The sequence below is a fragment of the Epinephelus fuscoguttatus genome, linkage group LG21 (assembly GCF_011397635.1).
Source record: "Epinephelus fuscoguttatus linkage group LG21, E.fuscoguttatus.final_Chr_v1".
NCBI classification, from domain to species: Eukaryota; Metazoa; Chordata; class Actinopteri; order Perciformes; family Serranidae; genus Epinephelus; species Epinephelus fuscoguttatus.
Window position 1 is genome coordinate 30244724 of NC_064772.1, and position 16127 is coordinate 30260850.

The 16127-nt window shown below is 36.0% G+C and overlaps 1 protein-coding gene across 3 annotated transcripts in view; it reads left to right on the forward strand.

Moving 5' to 3' along the window:
- Positions 1-4411, forward strand: part of LOC125881633 (WD repeat-containing protein 37-like) — a 36261-nt gene extending 31850 nt beyond the window's left edge. For all 3 annotated transcript variants that reach the window (XM_049564858.1, XM_049564860.1, XM_049564859.1), the window contains one exon: positions 1951-4411. In XM_049564858.1, coding sequence (XP_049420815.1) covers positions 1951-2082 — 132 coding nt within the window. In that variant the 3' untranslated portion in view covers positions 2083-4411. The remainder of the gene's footprint in view (positions 1-1950) is intronic.
- The last annotated feature ends 11716 nt before the right edge of the window (positions 4412-16127 follow it).

Below are 16127 nucleotides of genomic sequence, written 5' to 3' on the forward strand. Positions count from 1 at the left end.
TCCACAATTGATTTTGAGATTTTAAGGTCATGACTGGATTTGATTTTTTTAATGAATCTTTCTCCCAGCACCAACAGGTGTGCTTGAACTCTTAAATTTTTATATGTAGAGATCATCAAATCATTTACATGGTATAAAGTGAGATATAACTGTCTATTTTTCATGAAAGTACAACACTAAGGCCACACGGTCAATTTTAAACAACTGATATAAAATGTAACTAACTTATTTCATCAGTCAACTGAAAATGAAGTGTTGGGTCGGGTTCACACTGGATGTGGATGTGTGATTTGTTAATTGTCACTCAGCTGTCTGTCAGCAGTCATCTGGCCGCTCACACCAGAATTTCTCTACACTGATCAGCGAGTGATTCTGCTCTCTGCTCTGTTTAAATCACACAGAGCTTTGTCTCCGTCTGTTTGTGCGTGTGTGTGTGTGCGTGTGTGTGTGAGAGATAGCACTTCATTGTGTGCTCATTTCTCTTACTCTTTGTTTAGACACAACTGACATATATGAAAGCATGGGGTGCATATACCATCATTTATCATAGTCAGATCATTTATATCATATTTAACTTTCCAGATTCTCTTGTGCAAAAATACGTGTGAAGCAGGAGCTATCACTGCAGATAGCCGGCTGGCCTGGGCGCACCATGGCCAGTGTAAACAACCCAGTTGCTTAACATGGGCGCTGAAATCTAGTGGGTAGAGTTCCACAAAAATTCAGCGCGCTTCGTACCTCTTCCGTATGCAGCATGAACCCGGGGTTACACAGAAAGGAAAAGAAGAGTCACTAAATGGCAGAGGGTGCTTTACAACAACAGCTTGAGTTCACTCACCTGCAAAAAGCCACCACTTCACTTCACTACTAGTTTTTCTGTCAACATCTTGACGACAGGAAGTAGGAGGATTTCCCAGTTCTGTAGTTTCTCTGTCGTCTCCGGCTCTGGCAGTGGCCGTGTGCCTGGAGAAGTGCAGCTGTAGGCTACAGGTTAGCTACTAGAGGTGTAAATCACGAGTTTACTAACACACATATAACACCACATGGGACAAGGCTTTCTTTCTCTTCAAGGCTTTCTGACCTTTATGGAAGAAGTGTTTTCAACAACCAACATCTTTGTCCTAAAACTTCAGGGTTATCTGTCTTAAAGCCCTGAAGCCATAAAACATGGATTAACAACAAGATCATATGACAAAAGTATAAAACTCAGCTCTGGAATAACTGTCAAGGTTCATAGACACATTAACTGTTTTTTGCTCAAGCATGTTTAAGTGCGTAAATTATCCTAGTGGCTAGCAGACTTTCCTCCATTCATAACTTAACTAAGTACACGTATAAGTTATACATTTTTTACTCACCGTTTAAGTCGCTGCATCTCCTGACAGAACAGCTCTGTTGAATTTCAGCCTGCATGCACGATTTTTCAGCCGAACATTGTTAAAACAAAGCAGCTAATGTTGCTGTAGTGAGAAGTTAGCGGAGTGAGATGCTCGAACCAGGCAGGTACAATGATCTTACGTGAAGTCATTGTTTACATACAGCCACACTGCCGATATATTCCAGAGTAAATAACGATATCCTCATCGTCTTTCTCTCGGCTTTTTTGCCATCTGCCTGCTGCTGTTTGACGGTAGCGACTTGTCAAAATAAAAGCGCATCCTAAAGATGACAATGTAGATCTATGTTTTCACTTTGCATCAATGATACTGGATCGTTGATCACTGAAACAATATGTTGATCAAGATTGATGGATGGTTACACCCTTATTAGCTACACTGTCGTCTTTGAAGTGCTGTTTTTTTTTCCTTTGGACGTGTGCAATCAGGTGGGGATCAGAGAAAGCAATAATACTGGGAGAATCACTGGTCCTGCTTTTGATTTAGAATCAAAATCGTGACACCTCCTTATCAGCCCCATTAAAACTAAAATCTTAAATGTGTGTGTGTGCAGGGTCACAGGCGAATGGTGTGTTGTACAGCCTGGAATGAAGAGAACCAGCCGTGCAACCTGTTCACCTGTGGCTTCGACCGACAGGCCATCGGCTGGAACATCAACATCCCTGCGCTGCTGCAGGAGAAGTGATGCCACTGACACACACACACACACACACACAACAGAAACACAGCAAAATAGGAGACGGTACACAAAAACACTGTAATCTGTGGCCTCGCTCGTGCTTGTACGTTCAAAGTGTCTATCTAGTGAAGCATTTTAGTTTTTGTGAAAATATTACCGTTACATTTTAGGACGCAGATATTAACACTTGATAGGAGTGTATTCCCCTGATGAATTACACTAATTTACTGTGTACACCTGCAGATGAAACCTCCTGGTGTCAAATGACTGACATGGTTCCCACATTTTAAAGTCCAGGTGCGTGCGAGGCCGCAGAGCTGATCTCCTGTGTTTGACCCTCTCCCTTATTTAGCATGCATTGTGAAGTTGTGACACGGCTAGGCTGATTCTTTTGCTCCTAGCCTTTTCTGTTTTAAAGTATAAAAGTATATATATTTGACTCCACAGTCATAGGCTGCTGTTCACATCACTGTTGTTTAGTTACTGCTGAATGGTTGCTCTTGCATGTAGATAATCTCAGTTTGCAAATGTTACTTGTAAAGAAATGAGAGAACGACTATAAGGCCAGGAGAGTTTGTAGAATATGATATAAAGAAGTTATGTATATATTATGTCATGGCCTGATTAAGTGATCTGTGTTGCAGGTTCTTGCTGTTTCATGGATTAAGTGTCTTACAGAAATCTACCTGTTACGGGTGGAGTTTGGCAGAGACAGCGTGGTTCTGTGAAATGTTTTTATCCTTTTAGTCAGACTTGAAATATTTCTCATCATGAAACAAAATAAATAATATTCAGGCCTGACAGGTGACCTTCGCAGCACTCAGGCTGCGGGGTCATTCGGTTGTCTTAAAATGTTTCAGGATCTGCTGTTCTGTCCGAAAGTTTTCACCAATTAAGATTCGACTCTTTGCCTATTACCTTTGATGCTTTCAATTCACAGCCAGCCTCTGTATTTCCAGATTTTGTTGTCAATATTTCAATTGATACTGTAACTGCCTTGTTCCATGTTTACAGTAGGATTTCATTTTTTAAAGTTTTGCTCCGTTCTGCCTCTCTGTCAGACTGCAAAGTGTCAAAAGCATAGCAATAATGGGAAAACGACTGCACTTCTGTTGTTTGCAAATCTTTTGTAGGTCTGTGATCGGGATGTGTTTGACATTATCATAACCTAGTATTTTCTGTATGTTGCAGGTTTAGGTGTCAGTACTCTTAGCCATAATATGCACCCAAGATTCCTCAGTGTCGGTGAAATACAGACCCAATCCTCTTCAGCCTGTTGCCAACTCAGATCCCTGTTGCTGTAATGTGTCATCCCCAAGTGAACTTGTCAGTTACTGGTCATTTCTGTGCTTCAGTAACAGCCTGTCAATATGAAGTTATAGTGTTTACACTTTGCATTGAACCCTTAGCCTTGTATGACCTCTTGGACCTTTTGTTGTGGATGGCGCTGTCAAGTCTGTGAGAAGCACTCTTTATCCAAATTCAGAAGCAATAACCCAGCTCCTTTGTGTTTCTGGTGCTCAGAGTGAAGCCCATTTGACTTATGGATATCAGCGACTTTAAACACACACTGAATCTCATTTTGAGAACTAGAAGAACTAGATGAGTTGGGCTTGACCAGAATCCAGGAAACTCTTTATTTGTTACACTTGTGCAATATACGAAACATGAAGTCATGCTGTAGTTTCTGATCTTCTTGTTTAACTTATTTCAGTGCTGTAAACCCAATACAAAGATTTTATGTACTTGTGTGACTGGTGTAGATGTAGCTCAGTGTACATAGGTATGCATAACTTACCCCAAAGTTGGCGTCAGACTTCACACTTTACTGCTGTTGCTACCAACAATAGAGTCAGGATGGATTTTGAAGTGGCATGAACCTAAAAATGTAATAAGCGTATTGAAATGCCTTACCATTGCATTGAAAATGGTGTATTAGCCTTATCCATCTGAGCATCAATGCACTTTTCCAAATGCTAGTTAAATAACTAATTGTGTTCCACTGCTCAGTGCAGATAGGATTTTTATCCCTGTTTCATTCAAGGAACTCAATCTCGCGCCCACTGATATCAATGTCATTTTAATCTGCAGGCAAGTCTGATTTGTGCCCGACATATGAATTCCAGCTCAGAGGAAATATGATTCTGGATTGATACATTAAATTATTGTGTGCCAGATTGAAGGGGGGTAAAAAAAAAAAAAAAAGTGGATAGGCTTCGCTTCATTGTAGCGAATCATATTCACCTCAAACTTCATTATGTGATCTACTTTGCATACTTTATTGTGACGGGTACGTGCTCTCTGACACTTTCCAATAAAATGTGTGATTTTCTTCTCCCAGTCTCTCATGTCTCTTTTTCATCTTATTCAACACAAACCCCTCTCACCCTTTTGTTCCATTCAACAAGAAATATATCACTTTGAAAACTACACATTATTCATCCTGGTGTAAATCTGGTAAGTTGTAATGAAGTCTAGTGTTAATGAAAGGAGAACCATAAGGTGTATGGATATTTGTACTGAGTGCAAACAGAAACTTTGTTATTTGGCCCATGGCTGAATTAACATTTAGTTTTAGTTAGAGTGAAGTTTTGTTGCTAAATAGTAGCTTAAGGGAAGCCCATATGGCATCCACAGAGTTGCATGCAGTTGGCAAGTAATACTTATTATGAATATGTGTTTTCTAAACTTTGGTGAGAAACTCTCTTTGAAGTAGGCTAAATAAGGATGGTTGGTTTATCTTTCATAGTTTAACATGTAGCTGGGGCATAATCACAATGAACATTTTCAAACAATATCAAATTGTCCTACCCAATAATGTATTGATTCAGAATATAAGACATAATGTAAGATGTGGCATAGTATGTAACGCAGTAAAAACTCACAAAAAATGTTTTGATTAAGTCTGCCATAAAATGGCAACGTAAAAAAAGTATAGTCATAGTGTACTATAACATAAAAATGTTGTATAGTATGCTATAACATAGTCATAGGCTGTCATAGTATAGTAAGCCAAAAAAAAAGTCCAAAACGTCATGGTATAGTATGTCGAAAAATAGTCAAAAACGTCATAAAAACCTCATAGTATAGTATGTCCTAAAAACGCAAAAAAACGTCATAGTATAGTATGTCGAAAAAAGTCATAGTATAGGATGTCATGAAAATGCATAAAAAAGTCATGAAAATGTCATAGTATGTCATAAAATAAAAGTCATACAAATGTCATGATATAGCATGTTGAAAAAAGTAAAAAAAAAAGTCATAGTATAGTATGTTGAAAAAAGTAATAAAAACATCATAGAATAGTATGTTGAAAAAAGTCATGAAAATGTCATAGTATGTCATAAAATAAAAGTCATACAAATGTCATGGTATAGTATGTTGAAAAAAGTAAAAAAAAAAAGTCATAAAAACGTCATAGTATGTCGAAAAAAGTAATAAAAACATCACAGTATAGTATGTTTAAAAAAGTCATGGAAATGTCATAGTATGTCATAAAAAAAGTCATAAAAAATATCATGGTATGTTATGTTGAAAAAAGATTTGAAAACGTCATGGCATAGTATGTCGAAAAGTCATAAAAACGTCATAGTATAGTATGTCCAAAAAAAGTCATAGTATAATATGTCGAAAAAAGTCAAAAATGTCTTAGTATAGTATGTCAAAAAAAGTCATAGTATAGTATATCGAAAAACGTCATAGTATTATATGTTGGAAAAAAAGACATGGTCTATTATGTTGAAAAAAGTCATAAAAACGTCATTAAAATGTCATAGTATAGTATGTCGAAAAAAGCCAGAAAAGTCATAGTATAGGATGTCATGAAAATGCATAAAAACGTTATAGTATAGTATGTCGAAAAAAGTCATCAAAATGTCATAGTATAGTACGTCCTAAAAACGCAAAAAACATTATAGTATGTCGAAAAAAGTCATAAAAACGTCTTAGTATAGTATGTCGAAAAAAGCCCGAAAAAGTCATAGTATAGGATGTCATGAAAATGCATAAAAAAGTCATAGTATAGTATGTTGAAAAAAGTAATAAAAACATCATAGAATAGTATGTTGAAAAATGTCATAGTATAGTATGTCCTAAAAACGCATGAAAAAGTTTTAGTATAGTATGTTGAAAAAAAAGACATGGTCTAGTATGTCGAAAAAAGTCATAAAAATGTCCCAGTATAGCATGTCATAAAAACGCATGAAAGCGTTATGGTATAGTATGTCGAAGTAAGTCATCAAAATGTCACAGTATAGTAAGTCCTAAAAACACAAAAAACGTCATAGTATAGTATGTCGAAAAAAGTCATAGTATAGTATGTCACAAAAACACATAAAAACGTCATAATATAGTATGTCAAAAAAAGTCATCGTATAGTGTGTCGAAAAAAGTAAAAATAAGTCATAGTATATTATGTCGAAAAAAGTCATAATGATGTCATAGCATAGCATGACGAAAAAAGTCACAGTATTGTATGTCAAAAAAAATCATAAAACCGCCATAGTATAGTATGTTGAAAAAAGTCACAAAAAAGTCATGGTATTATGTCATACAAACCTATAAAAACGTCATAGTATAATATGTCGAAAAAAGTCATAGTAATGTAAGTCGAAAAAAGTCATAAAAATATCATAGTATAGTCTGTCATAAAAACGCATAAAAACGTCATAGAATAGTGTGTCAAAAAAAGTCATAGTAATGTAGGTCGACAAAATTCATGAAAATGTCATAGTATGGTATGTTGAAAAAAGCCAGAAAAAGTCATAGTATAGGATGTCATGAAAATGCATAAAAATGTCATGTCGAAAAAAGTCATAGTATAGTATGTTGAAAAAAGTCAGAAAAACGTCATAGTATAGTATGTCGAAAAACCCCAAAACTCATAGTTTAGTATAGTATGTCATGAAAATTCATAAAAACGTCATAGTAGAATATGTCGAAAAAAGTCATAGTATAGTATGTCACAAAAACACATAAAAACGTCATAGTATAGTATGTCAAAAAAGTCATCGTATAGTGTGTCGAAAAAACTCATAAAAATGTCATAGTATAGTATGTCGAAAAAAGTAAAAATAAGTCATAGTATAGCATGACGAAAAAAGTCACAGTATTGTATGTCAAAAAAAGTCATAAAAACGTCATAGTATAATATGTTGAAAAAAGTCACAAAAAAGTCATGGTATTATGTCATACAAACCTATAAAAACGTCATAGTATAATATGTTGAAAAAAGTCAAAAAAAGTCATAGTATGTCTATATAGTATGTCATAAAAATACATAAAAACATAAGAGTATAGTATGCTGAAAAAAGTTTAAAAAAAAGCCATAGTATAGTATGTCATAAACCACATAAAATGTCATATTATAGTATGTCGAAAAAACTCATGAAAACGTCATAGTATAGTATGTCAAAAAAACCTCATAATATAGTATGTTAAAAAAAAAAGTCATGAAAATGTCATAGTATAGTATGTCGAAAAAAGTCATAGTTTACTATGTCATAAAAACGCATAAAAACATCATAGTCTAGTATGTCAGAAAAAAGACATGGTCTAGTATGTTGAAAAAGTTGTAAAAATGTCCTAGTATAGTATGTCGAAAAAAGTCATAGTAATGTAGGTTGAAAAAAGTCATAAAAATATCATAGTATAGTATGTCATAAAAACACATATAAACGCCATAGTATAGTATGTCAAAAAAAGTCATAAAAATATCATAGTATAGTATGTCATAAAAACACATATAAACGCCATAGTATAGTATGTCAAAAAAAGTCATAGTAATGTATGTCAACAAAATTCATGAAAGCGTCATAGTATAGTATGTTGAAAAAAGTCATAAAAATGTCATAGTATAGTATGTCGAAAAAAGCTTAAAAAAGTCATAGTATAGTATGTCATGAAAATGCATAAAGCGTCATAGTAAAGTATGTCAAAAAACAGTCATAGTATAGTATGTCGAAAAAATTCATAAAAACGTCACAGTATAGTATGCTGAAAAAAAGTCATTAAAATGTCACAGTATAGTATGTTGAAAAAAGCCCGAAAAAGTCATAGTATAGGATGCCATGAAAATGCATAAAAACGTCATATCGAAAAAAGTCATAGCATAGTATGTTGAAAAAAGTCATAAAAACGTCATAGTAGAGTATGTCGAAAAAAGTCATAATGATATAGTATAACATGACGAAAAAAGTCACAGTATTGTATGTCAAAAAAAAAAAAAATCATAAAAACGTCATAGTATAATATGTTGAAAAAAGTCATGAAAATGTCATAGTTTAGTATGTCATAAAAAAGCATAAAAACTTCATAGCACAGTATGGTGGAAAAAAGACAGTATAGTATGTCGAAAAAAGTCATAAAAATGTCACAGTATAGGATGTCGAAAACGTCATACTGTAGCATGTCGAAAAAAGTCATGAAAATGTCATAGTGTGTATGTCGAAAAAAGTTTAAAAAGTCATAGTGTAGTATGTCAAAAAAATGCATAAAAACGTCATAGCACAGTATGTAGGAAAAAAGACAGTATAGTATGTTGACAAAGGTCATAAAAATGTCATAGTATAGTATGTCGAAGAAAGTCATGAAAATGTCATAGTTTAGTATGTCGAAAAGTAAAAAAAAAAAAAAGTCATAGTATGTCATAAAAATATATAAAAACATCATAGTACAGTATGTCAAAAAAAAGTCATAGTATAGTATGTCAGAAAAAAGACATGGTCTAGTATGTCAAAAAAGTCTTAAAAATGTCATAGTATAGCATAGTATAAAAATGTATAAAAACGTCATAGTATAGTATGTCGAAAAAAGTCATAGCAATGTAGGTCGAAAAAAGTCATAAAAATATCATAGTATAGTATGTCATAAAAATGCATAAAAACGCCATAGTATAGTATGTCGAAAAAAGTCATAGTAATGTAGGTCGAAAAAAGTCATAAAAATATCATAGTACAGTATGACATAAAAACACATAAAAACGTCATAGAATAGTATGTCGAAAAAAGCCCAAAAAAGTCATAGTATAGTATGTTATGAAAATGCATAAAGCGTCATAGTATAGTATGTCGGAAAATGTCATGGTATAGTATGTTGAAAAAAGTCTTGAAAATGTCATAGTATAGTATGTCAAAAAAAGCCATAGTATAGTATATCGAAAAAAGTCATAGTGTACTAGGTCATAAAAACGCCATAGTATGTCATAAAAAAAGTCAAAAAATGCCATAGTAAAGTATGTTGAAAAAAGTCATAAAAACGTGATATAGTATGTCAAAAAAAGTCATATAAACATCATAATATAGTATGTTGAAAAAGCAAAAAAAGAGTATGTGTAGTATGTCGAAAGTAGTCATAGTTTAGTATGTTAAAAGAAATCATAGTATAGTATGTTGAAAAAGGTAAAAAAAAGTAATAGTATAGTTTGTCGAAAAGTCATAAAAATGTCTTAGTATAGTATGTTGAAAAACGTCATAGTATAGTGTGTTGAAAAAGCCAAAAAAGTCAGTGTAGTATGTCGAAAATAGTCAGTATAGTATGCTGAAAGTCATAAAAATGTCATAGTATAGAATGCAAAAAAGATTTTAAAAAAAAGTCAAAGTATAGTCTGCCAAAAAATTCATAAAAATGATATTGTATAATATGTTAAAAAAAAGTAATAGAATGTCATCGGTTAGTATGTCAAAAAGCCATAAAAATGTCATATTATGTTTGTAAAATAGATTCATGGTATAGTATGTCAAAAAAAGTCATGAACATGTCGTAATATATTATGTCAAAATAAGTAATAAAAATGTCATAGTATAGCATCTTTTAAAAAGTCATGACAATGTCATGGTATAGTACGCCATAAAAAAGGAATAAAAATGCCCTAGTAGTAGAATGTCATTGTGTCAGTATAGTACACAAAAAATCGCATGAAATAGCATGAAATAAAGTGTCACTGTATAGTATGCCATCAAAATTTTATAGTATGCAAAAAAGTCATATATATGCTGTCATAAAATGTCCTTGTATGCATTTGATGTCATAGTATGATATGCCATAAAAAAGTCACAAAACAGAAAACTTTGAAAAAAAACCCCCCACAACTGTTTTTGGATGGTCATTAAAATGTTCTAAAATGTTACACCACAGTTTGTCGTTAAAATATTGTAGTATAATATGCAATAAAAAGAAATTGCGTAGTATGTCATCAAAATGTCATAGATCAGTCATAGTATAGTACAGCAAGAACAAAGTGACAAAAAAGTCGGTTAAGTATATCATAAAAATGCCACAGTACACTTTGTCCTCACAGTTTGTCATTAAAAGTATATTATACAATAGAGGTCATAGCAAAGTATTTCATAAAAATGTTGTAGTATGGTATGCATACACATAAAAAAGTTGTAGTCGCAGTCATAGTCATAGCATGTCATAGAAATGTCCAAGTATAGTAGGTAATACAAAAGTCATAAAATGTTATTTACTTTGATAATAGTGTCATAAAAAGGTCATGAAATAGTACTGTATGCATAAAAAAAAGTCACACTAGTTTGTCATAAAAATGTCACAGTATAATATGCAATAAAAGTCATACTATACTGTTTACAAACTTGCTCCATGCATTCTGTCTTTTCAAAATAAACCGGCTCAAGCTTTACAAAGCTTTATATTGAGTTTCAGTGTTCAGCTGTCTGACCTAGTATCTTTACTGTTTTAAAAACACTAATCTGGAAAGAAACTAGCCGTCAAATAAATGCACTGGAGTAAATATTAACAGATGTGGTGAAGTAGACTCATAGAAAACTTCCTTTTCACCACTGCTGCAGTGTTTACATTCTTTTACACCGTTGGGAAGACCGTCAGGTTTCAGAACAAAGGTTGGAGTTTTCTAGAATATTGAAGATGCCAGACCATTTCAAAAAAGCAGGTATCATCCCTGTGTAAATCTGTATGTTGGTCTCAGCCTACATGTTGAAATAGTGTCATAGTTAGTGTGTTATGGCTCTTAGATTTCATTGAGAAACAGCATGACACTGGGAGAGAGAATATTCTGTGGAGTTTTACCTCTCTGTCCTCGTCCATTAGATTATAGCTGGCTGGCCGTGACCAGCCACTGGAGCAAATTGTCAATTATGATGTTTATTGTAGAGCACACAGTCGACTCCATGGCCTTAGGGGGAAGGGTGGATGCTGCTGAGGAGGCATACCTCGATCCCCTCCTCTCCTCTCCCCCTCTTCCTCGCTTCATTCTTCCTCCAGGCTAATTTGGTGGCTGGTCTGTGTGACACCTGCCACCGAGCCAAATAGAGATAACCATTTCCCTGTGGATTTCCCCTGGGAGAGACGGCAGGAAGGAGGGAGGCCTCTTTAATATTTGTCTGGATGCTCCTGAGGGCCGGTGCTGGCTATAGACAGGTGATCTTAAAATGGACCAATATCAGTGCTCATTATTTGATTTTTTAATGTATTTGTAATGAGACACGTATTATATTTTACATTTAATGTTTCCTCTCCATCGGCATCATAATCTTATTAATCAAAAAACTATCAAGACAAAGTAAAATTACAAGATTTTGTGTTTTTATTCACATATACAGTACAAACATTCACTTTTTATTTGTTACTGAAGTGCAATTTACAGACCTTAGCAGCAATTCTTCATATACTTTAATTTACATGATAATTAGACATTTTAGGATCTCTGTCACATCTTTGTCAACATCTTTTTTTCTTTTCTGTTTTTTACATATGTACACTCTTGGATACAATATTGCCATTCAGACATGCCTTATATTTATTATCTCTCAAAATAAATCTGTGTATCTGTTTTCATGGCTCATACAGCCATTATGAAACACGGGGTGAAGCCATGAGGAATGTTGTTACCTGCGTCGACAAACCATGTCATGTCTGAAGTTATGGACTGTAGGCAGACGATGACCACTCAAACAATTAAGATCAGCAAAACATGTTGGTGGAAAACAAACACTTGATCTCTGTTATGATACACACAGACAAGATTTACACAAACTCCGGTGTAAACAAAGAGTCAGACAATATGAGCTCCAGAAAATGACGTCTAGTGGGTTTTCTTTTCTTATATTGATGCCTGGTTCACACTACACAACATTTTTGTCCGTTCCGACAGTCACTATGTCAGATTAGACGATTGCGGAGTCATAAAATCATGCTGGAACTTCTCGTCCTATTTTTTATTTTTATTACTACTATTTCAGTCACTGTAACCGTGCATGTGCCAGCTGAAATGTTGTAGTAACAAAAAGCGCCACCAGATGGCAGGAGCTACATTTGACGTACCGCATGCAAACTCTGACAGTTACTGAATCCTCAACAAGTTCCTGTAAATGTTTCACAATAAAAGCCTTTTTGGAAAATGAAGGGATTCTCTCAACTGAAATTACAAGAGGCTTTTAATTTTAAAGAGATACAGGAAGTGTTAGTTTGAAATGACGGCGCAATGCATTAACTTTATCAAATATAAAAGTAGAATTTTTTAGAGGAAATAATAAATAACGGGCTATTTCTAATGTAGTATGTTTCAAATGAAGCTGGTTCCCTCTGCAGTTGAGGTAAGTAAAAGCCCCACCACTACATTTTAATTTTATTCCTTTATATCCTCCATTATGAAGAAATAATGTTGTTTGCTAGCTTGATGCTAATGGCAGTACTCACCAGGTTGCTAAATTGCCTCTACTGTTTCTCGCCAGCATTATTCCCTTTTTACTCTGTGTGGTAACGTCCCTAGAGGAGATATCAAAAACCCTGGGGTGTTGTTGTCGTACAGTTGTCTACGGCAGCAGCTCGCTCTGTGTTTCTATTGGTCAAAGTGACGGCTGTGACGGGAGCAGTTGTGAACGACAAAAAGAAAATCAAACATGCAAGACTTTCTATCGGAAAGTCGTGAGGCGTCCCAGGTGTGGCGTCGGTTGTCGTCTACTATGTCAATCTACACGAGATTAAACGATGGATTATAATGCATGACACTCATTGTCGTTCACTATCCATGCAGACACCACATGACGCTGCATCAGGCTATAATCAGGCTGATATCTTGTAGTGTGAACCAGGCATAAAACAGCCACAGGCCAAGGTTGGTGGTTAGGGGGATCAACAGGGGCCCAACAGCAAATTTTTGCCCAAGGGTTCTGTAAAAGCTTAATCTGGTTGTACCACTTACATTTAATAAACTGTAGTTTGCCATTTTCATGAATTAAGACAGCATGCAAACCACTAGGGGACATAAAACTACTGATGAAACATGAGATATTAAAAATACTTCTCGTACTGTCATTGTTGAAAGAAACACAAATAATTCAAAGGCCCTGTTTTCTCACTGAGTTTCTAACAGGAACAGTTTTTCGTATTCCACAAGAGTTTTCTGGGTTTTTTTTTTGTGGTTTTCACTGCACTCTTTTTGCTGGTTTAAAGTTGGTGGAGATTAATTTAGAAAGAGATGATGTCACATCAGGATTTGGGCACAGCTGAATCAGAATCTGACCTCAGTTGGTGGGCTGTTTGGTCACTGCCAATCAAATCTCAACAAACCACACCCACACAGCCACCATGAAGCAGAGCAGCTGAGTTTTCCCAATAAATAATTTTGGTACTAACTTTAACTTTATGCTTTTTAAGTTACAAATTTGTAATGCAATAATAATTCAGGGGCTTTAAAACTTACATAAAACAATGGATACAAAATGTAGAAATGTGCCAACAAACACACTGCAACCGTAGTGTCTCCGTAGGTGTTGTGAAAGAGAACAACACAGTGATCATTGAGATTATAAATTTGGGGGATTATTTTATGGGACAACATCCTTTTTTGTAGTTTTTTTTTTATGTCACTGTACTGACAGCCATAATAGGTAGCCTGATGTCTACTTCGGAGTAACTGTTACACGAATCAAGTGCAAAGTATAAATGTAAATTTTATTACACTTTTGTTCCTGAAATTCACCCCTCTGCTGGGATCAGGAAAATCTTGTTTTTTTTTTTTGTTTTTTTTTTTTTTTTAAAGTATCCCAATCCTGCTAGGAAGTTTTGAGCAATTTGTACTGAAGGTCTGATCCAGATCAAAACCAGGACTGGATTACATGATCTAATCCCACTTTTTTTCTCTTTTGAACAACCCACTGTCAAGATCTGATCCTGTCCCATGACCGAAATCGGATCAGATTACTTCTGAACAACTGGGCCCAGAATATTATAGTTGCTGTCCACAGTGAAACCTATGATCAGAAAAGTCACTCTTATGACTCAGGCTGTCCTCTGTGGTGGATATAATAGTGAAAATAAATGATTCCCCGTTTTCCTGGTGACCCCCTGGAACTACCTCAAGGACCCCTGGAGATCCCATTTTGAGATAACTGTCCTAGACCTGCTAATGAGCTATTAAATAAGTATAGAATCTGATTGAATTGAATGGGAAGCAAAATGCAGGTCACATATGGGTCAAGTTCTCTCTTGTGTAAATCTGCCTGTGTGTTTCAAAACATCGTCCTCACACACTGACCTCCAGTGAAGGTCTCATTCTACAGTTCAATCGGCCAGACGGTCAACAGTTTGTTTAGGTACTGTATCCTCACTGGAGCACATGATGCTGCCAGAGCAGGGGCTCAGAAGGAGCAGGACAGGAGGAGAACAACAGAAAGCACCACTAGATGTCACTCTCACTACTTGGATTTTACTGCTGACTGAGCCATGCTGGTGGCTGGTTTGGATGCCTCGTCTAAAATCCTTGAAGAGAATACAGCAATGACAGAACAACACAGTCATGATCACAATGAATATCAACACTTAGCTGCTTAAAAAAATCACACGCGGTGTGTTTGCTCACATCATGAAATATGCAAAGACATAAAAAATACTGTGAGATACAAATGTACATGGTGGTGATCGGGAACGTCCATATTCACCTTGCTTATTTTTAATCCACAAGTGAGGCTTGTGTGTTCAAGTGTGTGGAAAATGGCTTTCAAAATAAAGTCCCTCAAGTCGACCACAGCGCTGACAGTGAGGGGGTGTGGGCTGACAAAACTTGAAGCCACCTTGACTATTATCTTTTCAGGGCGGTCGTGACCACAGAGAGACAGCACAAGTCGATCAGGTCAACAAGGCCTCGCTAATGAGTCACGACTGAAAGTCGCTCTTATTGGTGACAACAGGGTTCGATTCAAATGTACAGAAACTGGCCAAGTGCGACTGAGAACTGAGGTCAACCAGGTTGAAAAACACAGAAAGAGAAAGGAAATAAAATCAGTATGAAAGAGAAAGGAAACAGACAACCACTCCCCTTCCTCCATCATCACCTCCACCTGTACTTAGGCAAGCTGTAATGGCTGCATTTATGTACCTCGCCTCCATTCTTCTCCTTGTCTCTACCCAGTGGGGTGAGGATGGGAGGGAAAAAAGAGGGTGTATTAACCTGTCGTCGTGTCGTGTTAACCTCCGCTGTGCTTGAAAGGCAGGAGGGGTGGAGGGGGTAGACACAAGCCCAGAGGAGAGAGTGACAAAGAGGAGGTGAGGGAAATAGGTGGAGGACGGGAGAAAATGGAAAGAGGGCAAAGAGGGAGAGATGGAGACAAAGGGAAAAGGAAGTCAGGAGTCAAAGGGTGAGTCAGAGAAGGAGGACAAAGATAGAAATGAGAGAGGGAAGGTGAGGCGGGCTGAAAGCAATGGTGTGTCCTCTTTTTCTCACTCTCTCTTCCCATCGCTTCCCTTCCTCTTCCTCTATCACCCGTCACCCTGACAGGGCCGGTAATTGGACGTGGACCTCTCTCTCTCTTTTTTTCCCTCTTTCTCTGTCTCTCTCTGTCTCTCTCCCCCGTGGCTCTGCTCCTCAGCAGGAGCCTTGGGGCCCGGAAATAGCTGATGACAAGATAGCGGCTGCCTTTCATTCTGCTCAAGGTTACCCCACCCTTTCTTTGACAGCCAGAGAGGAGCGTATTTAGGTGTGTGTTTGCTTAAATGCGCATGTTTGTGCGTTTAAAGGAGGGCGAGTCAAAGAAAGAGTCCATCTTTTTTGTGTCCGTTTTCTTTTCAGGCCG